This window comes from Mesoplodon mirus (assembly GCF_964341445.2).
Source record: "Mesoplodon mirus genome assembly, chromosome: 7".
NCBI classification, from domain to species: domain Eukaryota; kingdom Metazoa; phylum Chordata; class Mammalia; order Artiodactyla; family Ziphiidae; genus Mesoplodon; species Mesoplodon mirus.
In genome coordinates this window covers 14,549,655-14,577,140 of record NC_138983.1, presented here as the reverse complement: position 1 = coordinate 14,577,140, position 27,486 = coordinate 14,549,655, and the positions used below count along the sequence as shown (strand labels likewise).

At 41.5% G+C, this 27,486-nt stretch overlaps 1 protein-coding gene across 15 annotated transcripts in view; it reads right to left on the bottom strand.

The window, feature by feature from the left end:
* The window catches only part of AMBRA1 (autophagy and beclin 1 regulator 1), a 178,277-nt gene that overhangs the window by 113,681 nt on the left and 37,110 nt on the right, over positions 1 to 27,486 (bottom strand). For 14 of the 15 annotated variants that reach the window (XM_082627250.1, XM_082627255.1, XM_082627258.1 and 11 more), the window contains one exon: positions 1,803 to 1,889. The exons of the other annotated variant lie outside the window; for it this stretch is intronic. In XM_082627250.1, the coding sequence (XP_082483376.1) occupies positions 1,803 to 1,889 (87 nt within the window). The remainder of the gene's footprint in view (positions 1 to 1,802; positions 1,890 to 27,486) is intronic. 15 annotated transcript variants of the gene reach the window in all.

The following is a 27,486-nucleotide window of genomic DNA, read 5'->3' as shown; positions in this document are numbered from 1 at the left end:
ACCTCAATTGTTTAATTTCACCATTGGACAGGAATTCCCTAAGCTACAAAACTGTTCATCAATGGTAAAGAAAAATGGATTCACAATTATTAAGTACAAGTACATCACAGCCTCATGTTTTTAGGTATCCAGAGGGAAGCTAAGGATCTGAATGCTGACATGTCTCATAAAGGCTTTGACCTATACAGATTATGCAGGGTGAAATCTAAGAGGAAAAAGAAATTAAACAACCAGTAATGAGGTAACAATCATCCTCCTACTGAAGAGTGGATAATTATCAAACTCTAAAAGTGTTCCAAGTGAATATTTTAAATAACTCCTCAAGTTTTCTTCAAGGAAGAATACTTCCCCCTCCAAAAAACCCTTTTTTGTGTTTAAAGGGAAAATGTAAAAATAACACCACCACAAAGTCTGGCCTTTCTGTGATAAAGAGATCTGAGTAGGAATAAATAACAAATTTATTACACGAAAGGAGGACAAATAATGGTCTTTAAGAGTCACCGTTAAACTTTGTCAGGTTAAAAATTCTGGGGATGAGATTCCCATTACTGTCCTAAAAGAAACTGTTTCACAGCAAGAAGTTCTCTCAGGGTTTCAAAGAATTTGATTCATGCAAAATATTTCCTTCTCTTATTTAGGGCTTATTACTTTCAAATATGACTAGAGACTAACATAAACTTCCTTGTTTCAGTCATCATCTAAGTTGCCTACCCGTTTTAAAGTCATCAATCCCCATGTTCCCTGATCTGCCATTTCTGGGGTACGGAAAAGGAAGTAAGAGGATAACAGGGAATCTTTTCACTAGTATCTCAGAAAGAATGCTCGGTATCATGACATAACTGTAGTAACAACAAAATCACTCAATAACCTTGGAAACAACTTGATCTAAAGGTTTTTGCAGACTTTAAATTCTTAATCTACAGCAAAGCTCATTTAGCCTTTTCTGACCTACACTGTTAACTTCAACTCCACCATTATAAATTACCCTCTTCTTTTGGCAAAGCCTCACGATGTGCGGTCTGCTGTTGCTAGAGAATGTGCAGGTTATCCCCCTTTCGGATCATTAACAGAATTATTAAGTCCTGCTGTGACAACCCTAAAGGGCTGCTCACTATAAATAAATGTTATATATCAACTCAACACCCCATCCTCGGTCCTGAGTTACCAGTATAAGGTAAAGGTGGGCCTTAAACTCATCTGAATTCTTTTTTTCTTTTTATCTCTTCAAGAACTTTTAAATGTCTTCTAATGGGGGTAAGGCAAGCACTTTAATAATATGGCAACTTGTTTTATTCAGTTACCCTTTTGTCAGTCATTTCTTCCGTCATATAGTCTCCAAAACTTCAACATCTGAATGAACTTGATTTCTGCCTTTTGATGTTCTAAATTTTCTCTCAAATGAGAGAGAATTGTTTGCTTTTAATTTGTAAGTGATTTCCCTATTAATAAAAACTTTTGTTTCACTTTTGGCTGTCCATCTGAATGGCAACAGCCTCTCTGACGAGCAGAAAAGAAATATCCTGTGACTCTGCCAATGACCTCCTCAGGTCCCTCCTCTAGTGTCCCACTTACAAAAATGAGCCCCAAAGGACAAGGGCTCAGTCATAACCCTCTGTCACCAGAGGTTCTGTTCACTTACCTGTAATACTTCCCAATCACCTGAACCACCTGTCTCAAAACTGTAACTGAAGAGTAAAAGAGCACCAGGACCAGAGAGGCACAGAATGGGGCTTCCAACAGCTTGGCAACCCCAAGGGCAGTCCCTCCCCCCCACCTAGTGCCATTTCTCACTTCGGCCTTACCTCGCTGGGTCTGGGTAAATTGGGTGCTCTCTGGATCCTGCTCCATCATAACGGGATAATGAAATGAGGGAAGACTCCAGCAGCCTCCTAGCAGAGATTAAAAAAATGGCAATAATCCCTGTCAATTACCAACTCAGAGGTCATTCATAAGGAAAAACGGGGGGAGAGATAAATAACATCCCCCTTTGCAGCTAGCTAACACCTCTTATCTGGGATCACACCCTTCCTATAAGCACTTAGAGGCATAAGTAAATGAAGAGCTCCAGAGCTCCCACACTGGATATGGCCACTGTATCATGTTGAATACTGCTCTTCTGTGAGAAATGAACAAGTGCTTTAGAGACATGATCTTATTTCTATTCGCAGTACCTCCAGTAGACAAATAGGAGGTTGGGCTCAACATGGGACAGGAAAATGAGGCATACCTAGAGACTATCATGTAGTGCCAACATTTACCTTGGTGTTCAGTTCCTGCATGTCATCCTAATCCACAGCCCCTCATCTTCTACGCATTCTGCTCTGCCCACACCCTTTCTGTGAGTCCTCCTACGGCTCTCTGAACAACTGATAAAAATCTATAATTATGTAATCTAGCCCAACTGTCAATTCAATGATCATATGTGTTACACACGTATTTTATTGAGCACTTTTTTAGTGCCAGGCAAATACTGAGCACTTCACATGTAGTTCTTTATTTAAACCTCACCACAGCCTGGAAAGGTAAGCATTACTATACATACATGAGATCAATGGGCCTAGAAGTTAAGTGTATTGCACTGCAGCACACAGCTACCAAGTGATAGCACCAGGACTCCAGTGAAGGCCTGTCAACTCCAAAATGCTTCAGACCACTATGTACATGTATCCACTGTAAGTCCCAACTAGAATGGGTCCAGTAACACTGGCTCTTCCTATTTATTTAAGGGAAGCCAAAAATCTGGACTTTTGCATGAAATCTCCTGTTACATTTTAGCTAAAACATTTTTTTCCTTTTCATACAGGAAGGGCCAGTTAAAACACATCTGACAAACATGGCTCGAGGCCCCCCAGTTTGCCATGTCTGCCACACTGCTTCCCAACTCAAATGTGCCTTGGCAGCCAATCAAGCTCCTGCCATAGAAGACGTTTCAAAGGAAGTGGACTCAGAAAGAAATGCATATTGTTCCTCTCCAGCAGCATTATGCCTGGCTCTACCAGGAGCAGGTCTCCAGCTCCCTGCTGGACTCTTCTTTAAAGCAGATCTGCAGGATAAGGACAGCAGCTACCAATCTTTTCCAATTGAGTTAATTCAATTCACTGTTATTAAAACCAGCTGGCTTTAGGTATAGTCATGTGCAGTCACTTTATCCCAGCGACTGGCTCACTGAAGCATTTTCCCTAACAGCCTGGGAAAGAGATACAGCAGAGGCCCTGTCAACCTGGCTTGCTACCTTTCCCACCCAGGAAAATAACTGTTACATGATGTTTTGGATCTAGACAAGGCTTCTAATCCCCACACTTAGGACAAGTTAAACAGTCCTACCACTGAAGGGAGTGAATACAATGAAACCAATGAGGAAGAGAAGAAAGCAATAAAACACTTCTCTCTGGTTGAAAACCTGAATCTTCAATGATACCACTGTTTACAGCAGCAGCAATGCTGTGTTTCATCAATTCTAAGACACGCTTCCCCCCCATGTTTTAATGTGTCTGAAATTAGGATACATTTTATAATTGTGTGACGCAGTTTAAGTGGCAGGATTTTCTTCTTTCATAGGAGCACGTAAGATAATGGCATGTCTTTGAATCTTGAAATATGGACTATTTGTGAGAGGAAGGGATAGTGAGAGGTACACAGACTGAAGAAAGAAGAAAAGCAAAATTTTGAGAAGAGTATCAATTTAGTCCATCATATATTCACTACTAATAAATTTGTCCTATAGGAATTAGGCAGGAGCTGAAGAACAGAAGCAAGATCTGGGAGCAGCTGACTGCCCTGGAACACCCAGAAGCTTGTTCTATCCCAAAGGGTTCTGGAACGAGTCTTGAATTTCATTGAGCCCTGTCGTGTTACCCTCTAAATGGCTGCTTAATAAGCAGAGGCCCTTTGACAAGAGGCATCCTCCAGAGTGACCAACATATATCCTTCTTAAGTACTTCTGCCTGAAAAATGACCCTGCCAAATTAAGAGGCCAATATTACCCACTACTCTGCCAAGGCAGTGATGGTACTCAAAGAAGTGAGATGACTTTTTAGAGATGCTATGAAGGAGATTCTTGAACCAGAAGAGCTTGGTTTAGACAATTTCAATTTTAATGATTCCATTTTATAATCCCGCAAACTCTACTTCCCATCCTAAATTCTTACCTTAATTAGGAAGGAGTTTTAAAACAGAGTTATACCAAAATGTTAAGTTTTGTCTCTGGGGAGTCCCTGATGAGGTTCTTCTGGAACATATATATATCCCCTGTACCTACTTACTAGAATCTGTTGGCACCATTTGCTCCTCAGGCAATACAGTGGACTAGCAAGTCATACACATGTGGCATCTTAACTGCTAATACACAAAATCAGGAGATCCAATTACTGTGAATAGCACCCCCATACACGTATCATTGATGAAACATTAAGTTCTCTACAGTTACAACACAAACACTATCTGAGGGATTAAAAAACACTTCTCCAATTGGTGTTGAATAAAGAAAGAATGAGTAAATATCACCACCACTCCTAGGAAACTCAAAGAAAGATCTTTCTCTCTCACAGTTAGCTTCCTGCAAAGAGCCATAGATGGGGAAATGACACAAGAAAAAGGAATGGAATGGCAGCTGAGTGCTTTCTGCTCTGGCCACCACAAATTTCACTTGACAATGATCAATCAAGTAGTTGAGTAATATGAAGTCAGGTAGGATTTAGGATGGGCTCAGACAAGCTTGTTCAAGTTTGAAGCTACCATTTCATTCTGACCTGTTATTTAGAATGTTTTAAAGAGTCAGTGAAGCTCTGATAGAGAAAAAAAAACCTTTCTTCACAAGTCTGCCAGGTTTATTCTCTAAACCAGTGGTGTTCAAGTGAGGTACATCAGGGGTTCTGCTCTTTTGATCCACTGGAGAACAGGAAAATATTATAACTTTTGATTTAAAATGTATAACCATAATGTCACACGCACACACACACACACACACGCACACACAGGTTGCTCAAAAGCCTTTTACTAACAGAGATTGGTTTTTTTTTTAAGTCTAAAGGCCACTGTTCTATCAAACTACACACTACTTTAAGAAAATTCAGTATTTAATAGAATATAATAATCACAAATATATAAAATACAAAAACTATAAATAAAGGCATAACTATATTCACATACAGGTAGAGCAAAAGAGAGAAAATGATACAGCAAATGTGGTAAAATGTTAATATTTATGGAATGTGGGTGAAGAGTATATGGGAATTCCTTGCACTATTTTTGCAACTTTTCTGCAAGTCTGAAATTATTTCAAAATTTAAAACATCCAATATACAAAATCTAAAAGTAAACCACTGAAAACTAAAGAGAAAACTACTCATTTTCAAAAGAACTACTCATTTCTTAAAAAGAGTTTCTTCAAATAGCAAGTTGCCTCTAAAAGGCAGGTTTGACAAACTACAGGCACTGGGCTAGCTGCCTGTTTTTATAAATAAAGTTTTATCCAAACACAGCCACAACCACCCATTTAAATATTGTCTATGGGGACTTCCCTGGTGGCAAAGTGGTTAAGAACCCGCCTGCCAAGGCAGGGGACACAGGTTCGATCCCTGGTCAGGGAAGATCCCACATGCCATGGAGCAACCAAGCCCGTGCACCACAAGTACTGACCCCACGTGCCTTAGAGCCCGCACATTGCAACTACTGAGCCCACATGCTGCAACTACTAAAGTCGGCATGCTCTAGGGCTCACATGACGCAACTACTGAGCCTGCCTGCTCCAACTACTGAAGCCACGTGCCTAGAGCCTATGTTCTGCAACAGAGAAGCCACCGCAATGAGAACCCCGCGCACCACAACGAAGAGTAGCCCCCGCTCACCACAACTAAAGAAAGCCTGTGTGTGGCAACAAAGACCCAACATGGCCAAAAATAAATTTTAAAAAAATTTTTTAATTAAAAAAAAAGAAAAATATTGTTTGTGGCTGCTTTGGAGCTAGGAAGGCAGAGCTGAGTAGTCCTAATAGGGAAAGGACTAAAATATTTACTACCTGGCCCATTACAGAAAAAAATCTGCCCACCCGTGCTCTAAAATATTTGCTTACATAAAATCCCTTGAAAGATAAGGTGGAGTCACTAAGGAATGTAACAGAAAAACTTGAAATCAAAGTATTACACACTAGAATAAGTTATCAAAAATTAATATTAAGCGCTACTAAAATATAAGTCAATAGGAACACAATTCAAGCTGTAAAATTCCTAGTATTTTAAATGAATACAACTATTTCTTCCTTCCCTAATTAATACTCTGAATATGTACAACGGTTCCCTAGATCAGCTGTATCCTTTGATGACTAGGAAAACAATAAAAAATAGTAGTAGAAGAAAGCTCTGGAAAAGAACAAAGTTGTCAGGGCAGATGAGATGGGTTACCCAAAAGAAAAGAACCTTTGGGGAATTCCCTGGTGGTCCAGTGGTTAGGACTCCGTGCTCCCACTGCAGGGGGAATGAGTTCCATCCCTGGTCAGGAACTAAGACCCCCACAAGCCGCACAGCGCAGCTGGAAAAAAAAAAAAAAAAAAAAGTAAAGCATCTTTGTTTCAAATTCAATGGGTATCGGGGTGAAGAAGCAGAAAGTTTGGGTACCAGTCTAGACAAATAAACAAGCCAGTGACAACTCTTCCTTAATAAACAACTATATCCTAAAGATATTCTTTTAACTAACTGTCAGATCACAGAGAAAATCAACAAACTAAAGCCAACAAACATGTACAGACCTTCTCCAATCACTGGAAACAATCAATTGCTATAACTCTGTGACCTATATATACTGATAAGGAAAGTTGCTCTTAGAAGCTAAGATGCTGGTGCCCCGTGCCTGAAGAGTAATTTCCCAGCCTGGCTCTGATGTCTGGGTGACATCTGCTAGTTCAGTTCAGGGAAGCCAAACCCAAAGGAATAACTCCCTTCCACCTAGGAAATAAAATCCAAATTCCTCAGCTTGACATCCAAAGCCTTGCAGCCAAATTTCTCATTCCTTCTGAACATACTCATTGCTCTGGTGCAATCGTTTTCAAACTTTTTGGTCTCAGAGTTCCTTTAACACTCTTAAAAAGTATTGATGGGGCTTCCCTGGTGGCACAGTGGTTAAGAATCCACCTGCCAATGCAGGGGACAGGGGTTCGAGCCCTGGCCCGGGAATATCCCACATGCTGCGCAGCAACTAGGCCCGTGCGCCACAACTATTGAACCTGCACTCTAGAGCCCAAGAGCCACAACTACTGAGCCCGTGCGCCTAGATCCCGTGCTCCACAACCACAACAAGAGAAGCCACGACAATGAGAAGCCCACGCACCACAATGAAGAGTAGCCCCTGCTCACTGCAACTAGAGAAAGCCTGTGAGCAGCAATGAAGACCCAATACAGCCAAAAATAAATAAATAAAATAAATTTTAAAAAAATTATTGATGACCCCAAAGAGTTTTGGTTTATATGGGTTTTATCTATCAATATGTACTGTATTTGAAATTAAAACTGAGAAAAATTTAATACACAAGCACACATTCCATTGGCCATCAGAGTGATAACCTCATTACACATCATATAGTGTCTAGAAAACTCCACTGAACACTCATGCAAGAGAGTGAAAAAGACAAAGAACATCTCAGTATCATAAAATAGTTTTGACTTCAGGGATCCCAGGCCACACTTTGAGAACTATTGCTCTAGCTAAACTAAACACACCCTCATTGCTTCACCTCTGTCTTTAGCTTGGCCATTTCTTCTTTCTGGAAAGTTCTTCCCCATCTCTGTCTGTAAAACCCCTTCAAAGCTCAAATACCTGACTCCTCTAGCCAGAAGTTCACCCTTTCTTCCCCCACACCCCGTAGCATGTGAATCCTCTCTTAAAAGGCCTTCTCCCAAGTCACCTGTACTGCAGTTCCCTGTAAGTATGTCTTCTTCTCTCTGCTACTGGACTACAAGGTACATGAAAGCAAGTACTGGGTCCAAGTCATCTTTTTATCCCCATTAAAACTCACATCCTAATTAACACACAATAGGAGATCAATAAATATCTAAGTGAATAAATCAGCAGGCCTAAGTAGACTTGGAAAAATTAGCAAGAAGACGTATCTGATTGCCCCTCACTGACCCTGTGACTTTCAGACAAGGTTTCTGGATGTCCAAAAACTCACACTGAAATTCCTGAAGGAACTAGTTTTTCAGAAACTGCTTACATCACTCTTCATCCCTTCGGTCACTTAAGCCCTTCAGGTTTAAGTGCTGACATAGTTGTCCTGATAAATGCAGTGCAGCCTGGTCCCTAGGAGGCTTGTTAAGTCATAAAGTCAGAGGCTGGCTACTAGCCTGGGAAGCTACCACTGATGCTCCTGGACAGCTTATTGCCGAAAGAGACCTCACAGAGGAAAGAGGGCAATGTTTTCAGGGGAATGAAGAAGTGGGAGGCCAAAGAAACTTGGATACAATATTGCCTTCATTTCTGCATCTTGCTCGGCAAGCCCCAGATCTCTGCCTTGGCGCATGCCAGGGCTGGGAGATGACAAGCCCTTATTCTTTGTAAAAAATAATTGTGTGTTCTGAAACGACACTTCTATTATGATTTCCAAATTGACATCTCTGCTTTAAAGCGGAGGCATCCAAGCCTCCCCATTTCACACACTGGCAATTATCGCTTAAGTTATCCAATGACAGGCACTCATCTGATCCCTGTGGGGCCCCCTAGTTCTAGGGGTGCACTTGCAGCAAATGATGCAGTTGCCAGCAGAGACTGGCAGGCAATTCCTGCCCCTGCTGTGAGGCAGACCAAGGCAAGGTGGCACTGCTAAAAGGCTAATCTCAGGAAAAAAACAGACATGCTACAGAAAGAGCTCACAGTGCCTGTTGTGTGGATCAGCCTTATTTTACCATCATCCAGCATAAACAATTCACAGGGCTCAAAGTAAAGCCTTTTACCAGAAAAACATCTTTACAAAACATTAACATATCCCTCAATGTCTCTGTGCAGCAAGCAATTGATGGCAAAATATCAGAGCACAACATAATCACAGACACCAAGAGGAAAGAAGGTGGAAACAATTCATACGGGGTGTGCAATTGTGTATCTAGCTAAACGAAAGTCTTGCCTGAAAAGTCAGCCAGACCCCTCTTAGAACAGCGGACCCTCTGCTGACCATTAGGTACTTGGTTATTTTTATTTATTTTTTAATTTTTATTTTATATCGGAGCATAGTTGATAGGTTATTTTTAATACAATTGTAAAATGATTGGTTGGCACTATGCTTAGCTCCTGTATATCCTCAACATATCACACTATAGTTATGAAACTTCCATTTATAATAAAAACTCACTTTTGTCAGCATCTGAACTCAAAGGTCCAAGGTGATCTACATGGACATGTTTACTGTCTCCAATTCTTTCTCTCTGGGTGACTTGGGAGGTCTGCCCACAGACCACAGACATTTTTAAACTAGGAATTTAGATCAGAGGCTTTTCACCAAAGGATGAGTAGGATCACATCAATAACAAGTTCCAGAGCTAGTTCTGATATTCACATGCACACATACCAACAAGCAGCAGTCATGACATGCAAGTTTGGACTTTAATCAAGAGGCAGTTACTAGAGTCTGTCATACAGAGTGAAGTCAGTCAGAAAGAGAAAAACAAATACCGTATGCTAACACATATATATGGAATCTTAAAAAAAAAATGGTTTTGAAGAACCTAGGGGCAGAACAAGAATAAAGGCACAGATGTACAGAATGGACTTGAGGACATGGGGAGGGGGAAGGGTAAACTGGGACAAAGTGAGAGAGTGGCACCGACATATATACCCTACCAACTGTAAAATAGCTAGTGCGAAGCAGCCGCACAGCACAGGGAGATCAGCTCGGTGCTTTGTGACCACCTAGAGGGGTGGGATAGGGAGGGTGGGAGGGAGACGCACGAGGGAGGGGATATGGGGATATATGTATATGTATAGCTGATTCCCTTTGTTATACAGCAGCAACTAACAGAGCAATGTAAAGCAATTACACTCCAGTAAAGATGTTAAAAATAAAAAATTTTTTAAGAGGCAGTGAATCATAATTGACTGGTTTCCCCCCAAATCAAGAAGAGATTTACAGAATTCAATAATCCTGAATTCTCAGCTAATTTTTTTAAATTTTATTTTATTTATTTTTGGCTGCATTGGTTCTTAGCTGTGGCACGCAGGATCTTCAAAGAGGCGTGCGGGATCTTTCGTTGCAACGCGCGGGCTCTTCTTGCGGCGCGTGGCTTCTCTCTAGTGCCGTGTGGGTTTTCTCTTCTCTAGTTGTGGTGTGCAGGCTCCAGGGCTCATGGGCTCTGTAGTTGTGGTGTGTGGGTTCCAGAGCACGTGGGCTCTGTAGTTTGCTGCACGCAGGTTCTCTAGTTGAGGTGCGCGAGCCCAGTAGTTGCAGCGCCCAGACTTAGTTGCCCTGTGGCTTGTGGGATCTTAGCTCCCTGACCAGGGATCAAACCCGCGTCCCCTGTTTTGTAAGGCAGATTCTTTACCACTGGACCACCAGGGAAGTCCCCCTCAGCTAGTTTTATTCAGAATAACAGACAATTCCAAAAAAGTCTTATCTCTAGACCTACTAATACTACAAAGGATATATGATATAATCATTAACTGTTTCAATAACAGCAAACCTTGCACATTTCTTCTCAGATGATTTTTCACATTCACATTCCTGACCTGAAATTTTAAAAACCCTCAACGAGGGCCATTCGTTCTACCGACCCTGGTATACTGCAAACAGCATATTCTATAATATGAAGTAAAACCTTAGGGCCAACATCAGGAAGGCAAAGAGGAGTTAGTAAATGAAGCCTAACAAGAGAGTGAGGAAAAAGGAATGCACAGTGGGCTGGGGCATTTATTAACCAGAGGCAAAGAGGCAGCCTTCCTGGCTGTCTGTTCAAGCAATTAGGTTTCTGGAGTCTATAGAAATAGAAAAGAGGGCAGAGACTCCCAGCTGGGCCCCCAAACAATCCACTGTCAGCCCTTGCGCTAACCCAAAGCTCAGAGTACAATCACTTTTCTTATATCCTGGGCTCACTCTGAATTGCTTCTCTTAGTGACATTTGATTTTCACTGATTCACCTCTGGGGGTATACTACTTGCCCTTCCACCCTGATCCCGACCTCAGGAACCTTCTTGATTCCCTTTGGACTCAGCATTTGACTCCACTGGAATAATTTCTCTACCATTTCCCTCTGTCTAGACAACACGAAATTGTCATAAATGATACCTAAAGTACAATTAGGAGAAAACCTGCAATTTCTACTCTCCTCCCCCGTTTCCCAAAAGAACTGCACATGCATGTCAATCAGTACTACCATGAAGATTAACTCTGTGGAGCCTGGAAGCCATTTAATTTCTAGCTTGCTAAATATTATGCATCCCCCCCACTCCACTATAATTAGAAGATCTAAACTGCCTTCTTTTCTCTAGCACTAATGGTTATAATCTCAGAGATCTGAATGCCTGCTGAATCGATACCTGGGTAGAAAGTCCTTACACTTTATCCAGCTGCATTTTATTCAGCGGAATCAGACAAAAGCAAAAAGACAAGGCAAAAGAGACGAGAGGCAATGAGAGAAAGGCATGACTCAAGAGCATCAGAACCAGGCAGTACGATTATAACTATTATAAAAATAAGATAGTTTGAAGCCACTGTCAGTTCCTTGTGAAATGTAATATCAAAAAACAGCAAGGTCGGGGACAGAAAATCATGAAATAACTTATCAATGGTTTTCAATGGGAGGGGGTTCCCCCCAGGAAACCTATGTCTGGAAACATTTTGGTAGTTGCAACTGGGTGGGGGGAGTACACTGGCATCTAGTGGGTAAAGGCCAGGGATGCTGCTAAACATCGTATGATGCATAGGACAGCTCCCCCCTCCTCCACCGCAATAAAGAATTATCCAGCCTGAAACATTAATAGTGCTGCTTTTGAGAAACCCTCTGACACATTTTAACAGTCTGAGATTAATGAAGGGAAACTGAATAACTAATATATGAGGCAAGTCCGTGCTTTAGCTTCAGAAACAAATTGCAGTTTAGCTCATCATCTTGTGTCACTTATTAGCTGTGTGACCTTGGGCAAGTTCATTAACCTCAGTGTCCAAATTTAATGGGAAATGCCTATTTCACAAGGTTGTTACGATTAAGTAAGAACATAAGTATAGTAGCCAGTACAGTCTAATAAACAATGATTATTTTCTTCTTCCCTCGATTACAATTCCCAAAGTACCTGCAGGGAACACCTAGCCACCCAAGTCACTATGCCTACAAAGGTGGTTTCCTAGAAAGACATGTGTTGAAGAAGGACTGGTACTATAAAGGCAGAGACATGGGTACCTCAGCCCTAAGAATCACATAAGCCTCACCCAAATAAACCAACAAGAGCAGTTAGTCAACCATCCACCAATCTGGCTATTGGCCCATCCAACCACTGATTCAAACCACAGATAATTATTGAGTGTCTATTATTGGGTATATATTAGTACATAAAATAGATATGGTCCCTGCAGTAGCTAGTATCTGAAGATGGACTCCAAAGAATCATACTTCTTGGTATTCTTGCCCTTGTGTGGTCTCCTCCCACACTGAATCTAGACCAGCCTGTTAATTGCTTTAATCAAGAAAACGTGGTGCTTCCCTGGTGGCGCAGTGGTTGATAGTCCGCCTGCCGATGCAGGGGACATGGGTTCGTGCCCCGGTCCAGGAAGATCCCACAGGCCGCGGAGTGGCTGGGCCCGTGAGCCATGGCTGCTGAGCCTGCGCATCCGGAGCCTGTGCTCCGCAACGGGAGAGGCCACGACAGTGAGAGGCCTGCGTACCGCAAAAAAAAAAAAAAGAAAAAGAAAAAAGAAAAGAAAACGTGGTGAAAAATTAAAAAAAAAAAAAGTGGTGAGTTCTGGGATTAAGCCTTTTTGAGAACTGACAGCTTCCAGTTCCTCTCTCTTGGAACTGTCACTTTTAGAAGCGCTAAGCCACTACATAAAAAGTCTGGTTACTCTACTGGAGAGGCCACATGGAGAGAGGAGCCCTTAATAGGCCTAGCTGCTCCAAATGAGCCTCCAGATGACTCCAGAGAGACCCCAAGCAAGACCAGCAGAATTCCTCATCTGAGCCCAGTCTACCCAAAGAACAATGAAAGATAATAAAATTGTTATTTTAAGTCACTAGTTTTGTTTTTTGGTTGGTTATGCATCAGTAGATGAATGAAATAGTTCCTGATCTTCTAGAACTTTCAAGTTAGTTACAACAGCAGCATTAAAAGTTAGTTTACAAGGGAAACTCGGCTACCAAAACAAAACACCAAACAAGACATTTGGAAAGGGACCTTAAACAATGAAACTCAGTGCAAACTTGCTCACTGTCCAAAGCATGAGGTCTTGGTACTGGTCAAAAGGGTGGATGTCAATTTAGAAATTTCTACTCTTTTCTACCTGTCTCAATCAGGCTCTCCTTCTTTTTGAAACACAATTCTGACCTGGACGGCTCCCTCTCAATATTGAAGGTGACCCTAGAATTGGGGAAACTAAGGCTATCTGTACTCCCTCTCTTATCAAGAGGCAAACAGTTTCTTTTGCACAGATCATTATAATAGAGTGCAGGAAAAATGAAGATAATATCCCATTCTCTTGCTATGGGCCAAACTACTTTCTGTATTATTGCACTTTCTAAAATAGAATCTCATTGCGTCTGCTGCAAGTGACTAATGGGAGTAACTGGCACCAGCCCTATCACAATAGCCGTTCCTTACCCTTTCCTTTATACAGCACCTCACATTTTTATGTACTTGGTTTACTACAATTTTACATGGTGAGATTTCATAGATAGACCATGAAGACTGAAGTCCAAAAAAAAAAAAAAAAAAGATACTAACAGATACAAAAGGAAATGACCTGTAGGGAATGTGTCATGGCAAAAGGAGTTTTTTGTTTGCTTTTTTGTTTTTTTCCTGTTTGTTTTTTGAGCAGAGTAATAATGGAGAAAGAGAGAAAAGAGCTGGCATTTCTTGAGCTTCTAAACATGTAAAAGCAACTGATACTTAACTCATTTAACCTGCATAACAACGATTTTATAACTGAAATTCAGAGAGGATATTTAATCTGCCCAGGGTCACACAATAGGGCCAGAATTTGAATCCAAAGTTGCTCAAATCCAAATCCTTCTATTAGAATACATTACAAGAAAAGAGGGGGAACCTAAGGAGACTATGAGAGTTAAAGTAACACTGCATCACACATGGGACAGGAGCAAAAGGAAAAATAAAGGTGATGGATGATGCAAAGGAATTTTAGTACACTACAGAGATTTAGGGAGGAGGTGGTGGTTGCGATGTTAAGGGTTCCTGGGTGGCCTAAAACAGTATTCTCTAACTTAGTGCATATCAAAATCATCTGCAGAGCTTGTTAAAAACACAGACTGCACACCTCCCACCCCAAGTTTCTGATTCAGTAGGTCTGGAATGAGCCCAGAAACTCGCATTTCTAACATCAGCAGGAGATGCTGATGTTCCTGGTCTGAAGACCACACTTTGAGAACCACTGGCCAAAGATCACACGACAAACACATTCTGATGTATCTACACCTCTCACTCTCCCTCTGTCTCTCTCTCTCTCACATACACCTTACCCCGTCCAAAATAGTACCATCTAACACAGCTGCCAAATTTAGTTGCTCTAGGAATGACTATAAATTCAGCAACTCTTTGTAAATGAACTATACTTCAATTAAAAAAAAAATTGGGGGCTTCCCCGGTGGTGCAGTGGTTAAGAATCTGCCTGCCAATGCAGGGGACATGGGTTCGAGCCCTGGTCCGGGAAGATCCCACAAGCCACAGAGCAACTAAGCCCGTGTGCCACAACTACTGAGCCTGAGCTCTAGAGCCTGCGAGCCACCACTACTGAGCCCACGTGCCATAACTACTGAAGCCCACGTGCCTAGAGCCCGTGCTCGGCAACAAGAGAAGCCACTGCAATGAGAAGCCCATGCACCGCAACAAAGAGCAGCTCCCACTCGCCGCAACTAGAGAAAGCCCGTGTGCAGCAACGAAGACCCAACACAGCCAAAAATAAATAAAATAAATAAATTTTAAAAATTAAATTAAATTAAAAAAAATTTTTTTAATTCAGTAACTCTGTTAGGATGACCATTACAGCAATGGTCCTTTGCCTTCAAGGAGCTAAGAGAAAATGACCAGCCCAGCTTCTGCCTCAATTTTGAGAACTCAAAAGAGACGAGCATAAAAAGGAATCAGAAAAGCATGCAGAAAAGAAAGAGTGCTAGACTTCTGGGAAAACACTAGACTAAAGTTAAAAAAAAAAAAAAAGAGTTCTTTCTTGTCTTAGTTTTAAAAGGGTTACATCTGCTAAAAAGAAAATTAAGAAAACAATCCTACTTACAACAGTGTTGAAAAGAATGAAATACTTAGGAATAAATTTAACCAAAGAGGTGGAAGGTTTGTACACTGAAAACTATAAAACACTGCTGAAAAAAATTAACAACACAAATAAAAAGAAAGACATCCCATGTTCATGGATTGGAAAACTTAACATTGTTAAAATGTCCATAATACCCAAAGCAATCTACAGATTCAATGCAATCCCCGTCAAAATCCCAATGGCATTTTTTTCCCTTTTTTTTGCAGAAAGAGAAAAAAAAATCCCAAAATTCATATGGAATCTCAAAAAGAGCTCTGAATAGCCAAACAATCTTGTGAAAGAGGAACCAAGCTAGAGGCCTAACTTGTCCTGGTTTCAAAACATATTACAAAGTTATAGCAATTAAAACAGTATGGTACTGGCATAAGGACAAACATATAGACCAATGGAACAGAATAGAGAGCCCAGATATAAACCCTTGTGTGTATGGGCAAATGACATTTGACAAGGGTGCCAAGACTACACAATGAGGGCAGGACAGTCTTTCCAACAAATGGTACTGGGAAAACTGGCTATCCACATGCAAAAGAATGAAGATTGTCCATTATCTTATGCCACAGATAAAAATTAACTCAAAATGGATTAAAAATATAAACATATGACCTGAAACTATAAAACTCACAGAAGAAAATATAGGGGGAAAGTTTTATAACACTGGAATAGGCAATGATTTCTTAGATACTACACAAAAAAAAACCCACGGGTAACAAAAACAAAAACAGACAACTGGGACTGCATCAAACTTTTAAAACTTAAGCAAAGGAAACAACAGAATAAAAAGGCAATCCACAGAATAGGACAAAATGTTTGTAAGCTATTTATCAGATATGGGGTTAATATCCAGAATACATAAAGAACTCCTATAATTTAATAATAACAACCACCAAAAACCCAATTAAAACATGGGCAAAGGACTTGAATAGACAGGTATCCAAAGAATATATACAAATGGCCAACAAACATATGAAAAGATGCTCAACATCACTTATCATCAGGGAAATGCAAATAAACCACAATGACATATCATCTCATGCATGCTAAGATGCCAATCTCCAAAAACAAAAAACAAAAAAAAACCCAAACAGAAAGTAACAATGTTGGCAAGGATGTGGAGAAATTGGAACCCTTGTGCACTGTTGGTAGAACTGTAAAATGGTGCAGCTGCTATGACAAGCAGCATAAAAGTTCCTCAACAAATTAAAAATATAACTACTGTATGATCCAGCCATTGAAAACAGAATCTTAAAGAGATATGTGAACACCCATGTTCATTACAGAATTATTCACGTAGCCAGGATGTGGAAGCAACCTAAAGGTCCATCCACAGATGAATGGATAAAGAAAATGTGGTATATATACACAACTGAATATTATTCAGCATTTAAAAAGGAGAAAATCCTGTCATATGCTACAACATGGATGAACCTTGAGGACATTACGCTAAGTGAAGTAAGCCAATCACCAAAAGACAAATACTGCATGATTCCACTTATATGAGGATCTAAAGCAATCAAACTCACAGAAAAAGAAAACTGAATCATGGTTGCCAGGGGATGGCGGTAGCGGGAAATGAGAATTGTTCAATGAGCATTTCACTCTTGCAGGGAGAAAAAGTTCTAGAGATCTGCTGTACAACTACGTGCACAGACTTACCAACACTGTACATTTAAAATTTAAGAGGGTAAATTTATGTTTTTTTTAATCACAGTAAGAAAAAAGACCCCCAAAATAGGTTACATTGCCACCAGAACAAAGAAAGGAAAGGATAAAAGCCACCTTGCTGAGGTGAAGTGATCCAAGGAGACAGGAGGGAGATAGAGGAAAATTGAGAAACGTATATGAACATGTGTAGGGGAGGAAAAGAGGTAAAAAGATTCAAACTCATACTTTCTGATGCAGCAAAGGAAAAGAGCACAATGTTAACAAGCTGCAATTCTCCTTCTATGACAAGGTCATACTTTCAGCCTTTGATTCCTTTATTATTACAAGTTTCTACTCTTGCTCTAACTTGATTTTAATTTTCTGGCGGGTGACATCCAAATCAATCGGCCTTTTCACTGAAACCTACCCCTCTGTCCAAGGCACTCCGCTCACAGGGAGAGGTGGGTGCAGACATTCTTGTCCAAGATTTCACATAGTTCATCATGAAAGGAAGGTTACTTTCATACTGCATAACCTGACATGACAGAGGTCTGCTCACTGAATGGTGCCCCAGCCAGCAAATAAGCTTGGCACCCCCACCTTCCCTCTTTGGAAACAAAGGAGGAGTTTATTAATTGTTGCTATTAAAAAGTCAGGCAGCTTTTCAGGTGAGGGGGCTGTCAGCAAGTCAGCCTACTGCCAGCAGGGGAGCCCTTTATGCGTGAATTAGGCAGGATGGGTCGCGTAGAGGAGAGAGTACTGCCATGTCCAGTGCCTCCCCCTGGTGGAGACAAGGGGTAGGGAACTTAAGAAGACCTTCTTGAGCTAATGAATGCAATGGTAACCAACACGTAATTGGAATTAAGCAGGAAACGTAAATGGATGAAGTCAGCCCAGTGCAGACTAAGGCACAAAGAAAGTCCACACCTTGACTAAAGGGGCAACAACTACTCAACTCCTGCTGACTGTTATTATGTGGGAATGTAAGCCAGATCTAATTTTTTTTTTCAAGAGAATCCAGAAATCTGGATTTATGTAGAAAAAACTGAAATTTTTAGTGACATCGTGAGGGCCAAACAAATGTACCTGAAGGTTATTTTGCAATCTCTGGGCTAATATAACAGGCCCACCTGCTAAAGCCAAATTTGCTCATGTGAACACATTGTCAGGAGTGCTTCCAAGAAGGAGCAGATGATGTACTGGATCCTCCTCCTCCCCATAAATATACAAGAAATCCTAGAGGAGGAGGAGAAGCTACCTGCACAGCTCTAATGGGCTGGGACCGATTACAATAAGCAAAATATATTATGCAAACAGAACCCCACACACCTGGTGTTATTGTCTTGGCAAAACCTCCAACACATCCTTTAGAGCACTACTCTGAACAGATAACAGTAGAGAAGGGGATCTGAAGGGGGGGAAATGAGTACATGGGAAATTGCTCCAAATATATTTACAGTACACATAGATCCCACTGTAGTCCCGGTGGCACTCCAACACTCTGAGCTGACAGAAGCGATTACATATTTTCAAGTTCTCAGTGTGTATACAAAGCACACAGCCTGCTCTACACCATTCAGCCCCAGACAGAGGGATGATGGGGGATAATTTAGATCAGCCCAACAGGTGTTAATGTGACCTGCAGTGGGGGAAGGGCTGCCTGTCAAGCATAATGCCTGGAGGACCTGGAGGCTCACACCCTCCTTAACACCAGGGCAAGCCTCCTCACTTGCAAACAATTCCCAAGACAGATATATAGCAAGGTTAGAAAACCTTGCTTCAGGGCAGAAAGCAGAGGAAACAAGAAACTCTTCATGCACTTAAGCCTGCTCTTAACCGTCAAAGAGTCTTACAAGAGCCAATACTCAGGCCATCTAGTCCAAAGTACAGAGAGAGACAAGTGCAGGGGTCCCGCACTTAAGCCTGCTCTTAACCGTCAAAGAATCTTACAAGAGCCAATACTCAGGACATCTAGTCCAAAGTACAGAGAGAGACAAGTGCAGGGGTCCCCTCCCTACCTCTTCCAGGGCCTCCTTATCATAATGCCTTTTATTACTATAGCACCCAACTCTCTTCCATTCCAAGTCATATTCACACAAAGCAGGGATTGGCAAACCATGGTCTGTAGGCCAAATCTGGCCTACTGCCTGTTTTTGTATAGCCCATGTGCTAAGAATGGTTTTTATATTTTTAAATAGCTGAAAAACATCAAAAGAAGAATATTTCATGACACGTGAAAATTATATAAAAATCACATTTGTGTCCGTAAGTAAAGTTTATTGGCACGGAGCCATGCTTATTCACTTACCTATTGTCTATGGCTACTTTCGTGCTACAATGGCAAAGTTCAGTATTTGCAACAGAGACCATATGGCCTACACAAAGCCTAAAATATTTACAAACTTGCCCTTCACAGAAAAAGTCCTAGTCACTGAAACAGAGGATACAACCAGGGATCACACTCAGAATTCAGAGGCTCAAATACAGAGTGACTTAGTTGGGCAGATGAGCAGGGAAGGGGAAAAAGATGAACAGCAATGGTACCCTCTCTTCTACTCTACCCTCACCCTCATATTGCCAAAGAGAGAAGTGGGTTTTCTAACTATCCCCAAAAACAAATAACTTAAATATCTAAATGTTACTGCCTTATGATGGGGCAAGAAATATCTGGACTCTCTCAATCATTTAACAAGGCCAGGAGGACTAGGTGGCCCAAAGCCAGTAAGTAAGTGAATGTCAAAGATGGAACCACGTCTCCCTCATACAAGGCTACTGGAGAAGAAAAGTACATGAACACCTCCAGGTGGCATATGTTAGAAGTCCTTCTCAACCTTGAGGATCAGATTCCTGAAAAACCCGGTGGTAGGATTTACAACTAAGAAACGTCAGACCTTACGGGAGGGGAAAAAACACAGGATTCGGAGTCCTAATCTATGAAATTATGAATATCTATGAAATTATGCTCACTAAAATAGAAAATATCATTTTATTCATTTTAAATTAGTAATAATGAATACAATTCATTTTTACCATGAACAATGTTCATACTCTTCAGCCCCAGCAACTGTAGTTCTGAAACTTCATCCTCCTCTAGAGACACCTGCACAAGTATGCAAAGATGCTACCGCACTGTCTCTGCACGCAAAAACCAGAGACAACACAGATTCTATCAACAGAGGACTTGTTTAGTTATGGTGCATCCAACTGTTGGAATGCAACGCCATTGTTAAAAAGAATGTAGCAGATCGATACACATCAACATGGAAAAGTGTCCATGACATATTAAGTGACATATGTAAACGGTGGAAGAGTAGAGTTAGTAGGATCCCATGTTTATAAATAAAAAAAGTGCTTTCATTTGCAGAGAAAAAATTCTGAAGTTAACACACAAATTGCTAACAGCGGTTAGCACTGCAGAGGACGTTCACTATAGATAGATAAATCACACATTTCTATGTTTGAAGTTTTACAAATGAATTTGTATTTGTTTTGTAAGCAGACAAAACAGGCATCTCAAAATTCCATTTATGATACCTTGCTGAGTACAAATTTTTCAGGCTCTCCCTCACAGTTTTAATAACATGCTGTCATGCTTGGGGGATGGGGGTGGCTTTGTTGCAGATAATATGCCTGCCAAGAGGCTTTATTTCTTTATTTATTTGGCAACTGTTCATCCAAACATTTAAGGGCCTTCTAATTCTGACACAATCATTGACTCCCGCCTTCTGGTTTTCACCACAGAATCAAGACACAAATTAATCTAAAAGTGTGTGATGTTGGCCTAACTTTAATTTATCCTATTTAGCAGAGCCTCTTCAGTCTATTGTCAATCAGCAGCCACATGATCCTTTTAAAATATAAGATCATGCTACTCCACTTCCCAAGGCTTCCCAAATCACTCAGAGTAAGATGTAAAATCCCTTAAATATCTTAGAAGGCCTGCATAATCTAGTCCCCATTACCTCTCTAACTTCATCTTCTATCACTCCATCCTTCACTGTGCTCCAATCCAATCAGGGATTTTGCATTTGCCCTTCTCTGCCTAGAATGCCCTTGCCCCCAATGTATGCAGAGTTTACTCCCTTACTTGCTTGAAGGAAGGAAGAGGTGTCTGCTCCAATGTCACCGTACCAGACTTCCTCTGATGACCCTATTTAACACTACAAACTTCCACCCCAGAAACACCTACATTTTCAAATATTTTTCTCCATAGAAATTAACACCATCTGGCATACTAGATATTTTATTTATATGTTTATTTTCTTTCTCTCATTAGAATAAATAAGAGACTTCTTGCTGGTACTTAAATAGTATATGGTACACAGTAGGTACTTAGTAAATATCTGTCAACCTTATGAATGAATGAATCGATCAATCAGAGTAATTATTTCACCAGCCCAATTCCCAGGGTTATAACAAGAGCCACGCTCCCTCATAGGAGCTTCCTGCTTTAAGGCCTGGGTTTATCTTCCCCCTCGGCTTCCCTTACTCTTAAAACTAAGCTGCTTAATTCCGCCATCAGCTTTGTCTCCTTTCTGATTTCTCAATACCTGGTTCTCTCTTTTCCCAGAAGGAACAAGTCATGATTTGCCCATCCACATATTAAATTCCCTTGGTTAAGGATTCTTCCCTATTCTTTGTCCTCAAATCCCAAACTTCTGAGTAAAAACTCAAAAGTTAGGAAGGGCTTATTTTAATTTGAATATCAAAAGACAACGAGTCCACCAGTTTTGGGGGGCATAATTAGAGGTAAAGCAAAACTCGTTCTTAATATAAGGATCCTGCCCCCTGGGGTGGGGGGAACAAACTAAAATCATTTCAAATCTAAAAGAGATTCATTCTAGGGCTTCCCTGGTGGCGCAGTGGTTAAGAATCTGCCTGTAGGGCTTCCCTGGTGGCGCAGTGGTTGAGAGTCCACCTGCCGATGCAGGGGACACAGGTTTGTGCCCCAGTCTGGGAAGATTCCACATGCCTCAGAGTGGCTAGGCCTGTGAGCCATGGCCGCTGAGCCTGCGCGTCCAGAGCCTGTGCTCCGCAATGGGAGAGGCCACAACAGTGAGAGGCCTGTGTACCGCAAAAGAAAAAAAAAAAAAAGAATCTGCCTGTCAATGCAGGGGACACGGGTTCAAGCCCTGGTCCGGGAAGATCCCACATGCCGTGGAGCAACTAAGCCTGTGTGCCACAACTACTGAGCCTGTGCTCTAGAGCCCATGTGCCACAACTACTGAGCCTGCACCCACAACTACTGAAGCCCACGTGCCTAGAGCCCGTGCTCTGCAACAAGAAAAGCCACCTCAACGAGAAGCCGGTGCACTGCAATGGAGAGTAGTCCCGCTCCCTGCATCTAGAGAAAGCCCGCGTGCGGCAACGAAGACCCAACGCAGCCAAAAATAAAATACATTAAATATATTAATTTAAAAAAAAGATTCAGGGCCTCCCTGGTGGCGCAGTGGTTGAGAGTCCGCCTGCCGATGCAGGGGATACGGGTTCGTGCCCCGGTCTGGGAGGATCCCATATGCCGCGGAGCGGCTGGGCCCGTGAGCCATGGCCGATGGGCCTGCGCATCCGGAGCCTGTGCTCCGCAACGGGAGAGGCCACAACAGTGAGAGGCCCGCATACCGCAAAAAGAAAAAAAAAAAAAAAAAGATTCATTCTAATAATGCTCAGACCCCCAAAATGAAAAAAGATGAGAACCTATTTTCCTCAATCCCCAATCATCCTACTTCTAAGAAAGTTCAGTGAAAACTTTCCAAAGAAACTAAAAGAAACATAAACCACCAATGGGAAACAGAACCATCACATCTAATTTGGCTTATTCACATCTAATTTGAACTTTATCAAGATCAAGTATTCCATCATTGAGACTGCAGAGTATTTAAGAAGAAAAAAAACAAAACAAAAGCACTGACTGCCAGAGATATTAATATTACTGAGATGCCAAGCCAAGACCAACAAAATGGTCTCAAGAGGAACCTGCAGATGATGCTCAGGAGTGTGCAGGCCCTGAGTCATCAGTGGGAGCCAATATGAAGGACAGCTGACCAGGTGCATTAAGACTTATTACAGCCCTCAGCAAAACCAATACACAAGCTAGAAACGTGGCTCAATGGTGAAACAGCAGAGAACAAATTTTAGGTCACCTGAGCTCAAGTTATAGAAGGTGTCTACCACGTACAACTCTAGTTATGCTACTTCATTTATTCAACAAGTACTCACTGAGCCAAGAACTCTCTAGAAGACTAAGGATGTGATATAATGATTTTTTTTCTCTTTTACTAAGAAAGCCAAAAAGGATATACACTGCATACTGAATCACAGAGGATGTAATTTCAATTCCATTTATTCAATATGACTAACATTTATTGAGCACCTACTATGTGCCAGGTAGTATTCTAGGTACAGTAGGGATACAGACACAGTCACTGCCTTCAGGGTGCTCAATGACAAAAAGAGAAACAAATATTTCTCTGTCATGGGTGCAATACTACAAGGAAGTATCTATATGTAGTACACAAACAGCAAAGAGGAGAAAGTGATCATTTGGGGCAATCAGAGAAGGTTTCCCAAAGGAAAAGGGGACCACTGTGTTAGGTTCTGAATAATAAGCTGAGTCTACTCCCCATCCAAAGAAACTGGGAGCGATTTTAGATATATAAAACCCTGTAGACTCAGGTCAGTGGCACAGAAGAACTACTTGAGATGGAACCTCATCTATATTACAATCATGCTGAGAAGACTGGTACTTTCCTAATTTCTACTTTGCCTTCTCCCTCTTGTGGACCTGCGACTAGCCCCATGGACATAGTCATTCATGCATTTCCCTCCATCAACGATGTTCTGCTGTAGCTCCAGGGAGAATCCCCATGTGACTAGAGCTGAGGGATTGAGGGCTCAAGCAAGTTAGTTGGCCCATGAAGCCTCAAGAGGTTTCAGGCTGCTCCAACAAAGCAATTCCCTCACAAAAGTCTTAAAAAAAACATAGAAATCTCAGAACTTCCCTGGTGGCGCAGTGGTTAAGAATCCGCCTGCCAACTCAGGGGACATAGGTTTGAGCCCCAGTCCGGGAAGATCCCACATGTTGCGGACTAACTAAGCCCGTGGGCCACAACTACTGAGACTGCGCTCTAGAGCCCAAGAGCCACAACTACTGAGCCCGCGTGCCACAACTACTGAAGCCCACACACCTAGAGCCCGTGCTCCGGAACAAGAAGCCACGGCAATGAGGAGCCACCGCACAGCAACGAAGAGTTGCCCCTGCTTGCTGCAACTAGAGAAAGCCCGCGTGCAGCAACGAAGACGCACGCAGTCAAAATTAAATAATTTTTTAAAAAAACATAGAAATCTAATGAGGGCTTTCAGTTCTAACTTTCGAGGTTCTGGGTCAAATTTTATGCTTGTAACCATGAATGTCTTCTCCAGTCTTCACCTATCATAAGAGAAAAGTACAGATCAAGAGATGTCTGTTCTCAGAACACACTTGATCTTAGTAAATACTTCAGACACAAGGCCTTGTTACCTATCTGGAGAAGGAATGCAGTAACAATTTTAGTTAGGGAAGATTTAGCCCAAATTTGATACCCCAATTGTTGAGACTTTAACAGTGAACTTCCCTAACTGGGATCACTTTAAAAGGACTAATCAGGACTTCCCTGGTGGTCCAGTATTTAAGACTCCGTGCTTCCAATGCAAGAGGTGCGGGTTCGAGCCCTAGTCGGGGAACTAAGGTCCCACATGCCTCGTGGTGCAACCAAAAAAATATTTTAAAAAATGATAATAAATAAAAGGACTAATCAATGTGGTTCTATGGCAAATAACTAAAACAGTGTTTCTCCTGTATCCCTAGAAACATCACGTTGATTACATTTACCCAGTGACAATAATTACAAATGATCTATCAGAGCTCCAATTTTTTACAAAGGAAGTCAACTGAAGAGTCTCCTCAGGCAATGATCTACAGGAGCAACAGAAGTTCTGACAGAGAAAACTGATGTGTGAAAGCACTAATTTCAAATGAAGAGGAGGAAAGAGTGCCCTCTTTAGGACCCAGGAGTTTGACTCCCATCTTTGCTACAAGCACCTCTTTAAAAAGTCACTTCCCCTCTCTGCATCTAAGTTTTCTCATCAATTAGAAAAAGAGACAGAGACAGACAGACAGACACTGGACTAAATAAACTCTAGGTTTTCTCCAGTTTTAAGATGCCATTTAAATAATTTTCTTTTTTTCCCTAATACCAGCCTTTCAAGGCCACAGGGACCCTGTTGCAAGAAGCCCCAACACCCTCATCTTCTCCTGCTAAGTCCTGGGCTATCAGACCCCAAAAGAAGCTTCTCATGGTGAAGCAAAGGGCTTGCCATCCAAGTTATAAACTGTAACCTAGAGTCAGACTATATAGAGACAGTCACCTTCCACTGCCCAGAGGCAAAAGGAGATAAACTGTGCATCACTGTTCAGCAACATAGAGCTACACTGAAATACACACTTTTGCTTCATATTCTCACTATCTGAAAACACTATAGATTATATCAGCAACACTAAGGATCAAAACATGCCTCCTTAGTCCATCTCCTACTACAAGGCTGAAGAATAAACCCCCTCCCTTCAAGTAGACTGTGCACACACACAGTAAGGACACCTTCTCTTCCCTGCCAGCCTAGCCCAACAGTGACACCTGCTGGGGAAATCCAAGCAAGGCCGCTCATCAGCCAGAGAACACTGGACCTTCAGAAGGTGGTAGAAGATGCCGATTAACACAAGTATATATTAGTGATTTATACCAGAATGCAGCCCCTCAGTTTATGAGGAAGTGGTGGCCCTTCTTTAATGGGTGTGCACTTAGAATATTTTACAATATACCTCATTTTTGATAGGATGTAAACCCTCGTGGTACACCTCATTCAAGCTCATCTGAAAAGCAACTCCATAAATAATGTAACCACTGGATTAATATACTATTTTACAATGAGAACTGTGCATCTGTATATTTTAAAACTTAAAAAGCGTGTGTGTATATATATATATATATATATATATACATATATACATATATATATAATTGTTTATAGCAAGATGACAAGGGACTTCACTTTCTACAACATAACATTTCTAAATGCTTGAACTTTTTTATTTAAACCACAACCACATACTACTTTTTGCCTACAAAAAATTCTGATAGATCCTTAATAGTTTCTGGGTTTTAAATGGCCTACTTTATTAAGAAGTGACTATTAATATATTAGTCACACGTGGCTATCTACATTTAAATCAGTTAAAATTTAAATGTAGTTTCTCAGATCACACTAGCCACATTTCAAATGCTCAACAGCCACATGTGGCTGGTAGCTACTATACGAGATGGCACAGATATAGAACATTTTATTAGACAGAATTGCTCTAGAGAAACATACTGGAGTATTTTCAGACAAAATTATACGATGTCTGGGTGGCTGGGAGTGGGTAAGGGATACAGACGAGTGTTGAAAATTTTTGAAGCCAGGTGATAGGTATATGGGAGTTCATTTATACTACTTTTCTTTTAATTTTTATATGTTTGAAGATTTCCATAACAAAAAGTTAAAAGAAAAGAAAAACATAATAATGGTTCATCTAAAAATGAGATTATCACTTTAAGAAATACACCATGGGGATTTCCCTGGTGGTGCAGTGGTTAAGAATCCACCTGTCAGGGGCTTCCCTGGTGGCGCAGTGGTTGAGAGTCTGCCTGCCGACGGAGGGGACACAGGTTCGTGCCCTGGTTCGGGAAGGTCCCACATGCCGCGGAGCGGCTGGGCCCGTGAGCCATGGCCACTAAGCCCGCGCGTTTGGAGCCTGTGCTCCGCAACGGAAGAGGCCACAACAGTGAGAGGCCTGCGTACCGCAAAAAAAAAAAAAAAAAAGAATCCACCTGCCAGTGCAGGGGACACAGGTTCAAGTCCTGGTCCGGGAAGATCCCACATGCCACAGAGCAGCTAAGCCCGTGCGCCACAACTACTGAGCCTGCATGCCACAATTACTGAAGCCCACGCACCTAGTGCCCATGCTCTGCAACAAGAGAAGCCACCACAATGAGAAGCCCATATACCACAACGAAGAGTAGCCCCCACTCGCCTCAACTAGAGAAAGCCCACACGCAGCAACAAAGACCCAACGCAGCCAAAAATAAATTAATTAATTAATTTTAAAAAAATACACCATGGAGGGCAGCCAAGAAAAATCTTTAGTCATGCACACTGGAGTTCAAATCTCCACTCAGCAACCTACTGTGTGACCTTTAACAAGAAACTTGACTTCTCTGAGCCACTCCTTCCTCAACTGGAAGATGGGAAATTTCATACCTGCCTTGCACAGAGTTACTGTGGAAATTAGAAATAATTAATGCAAA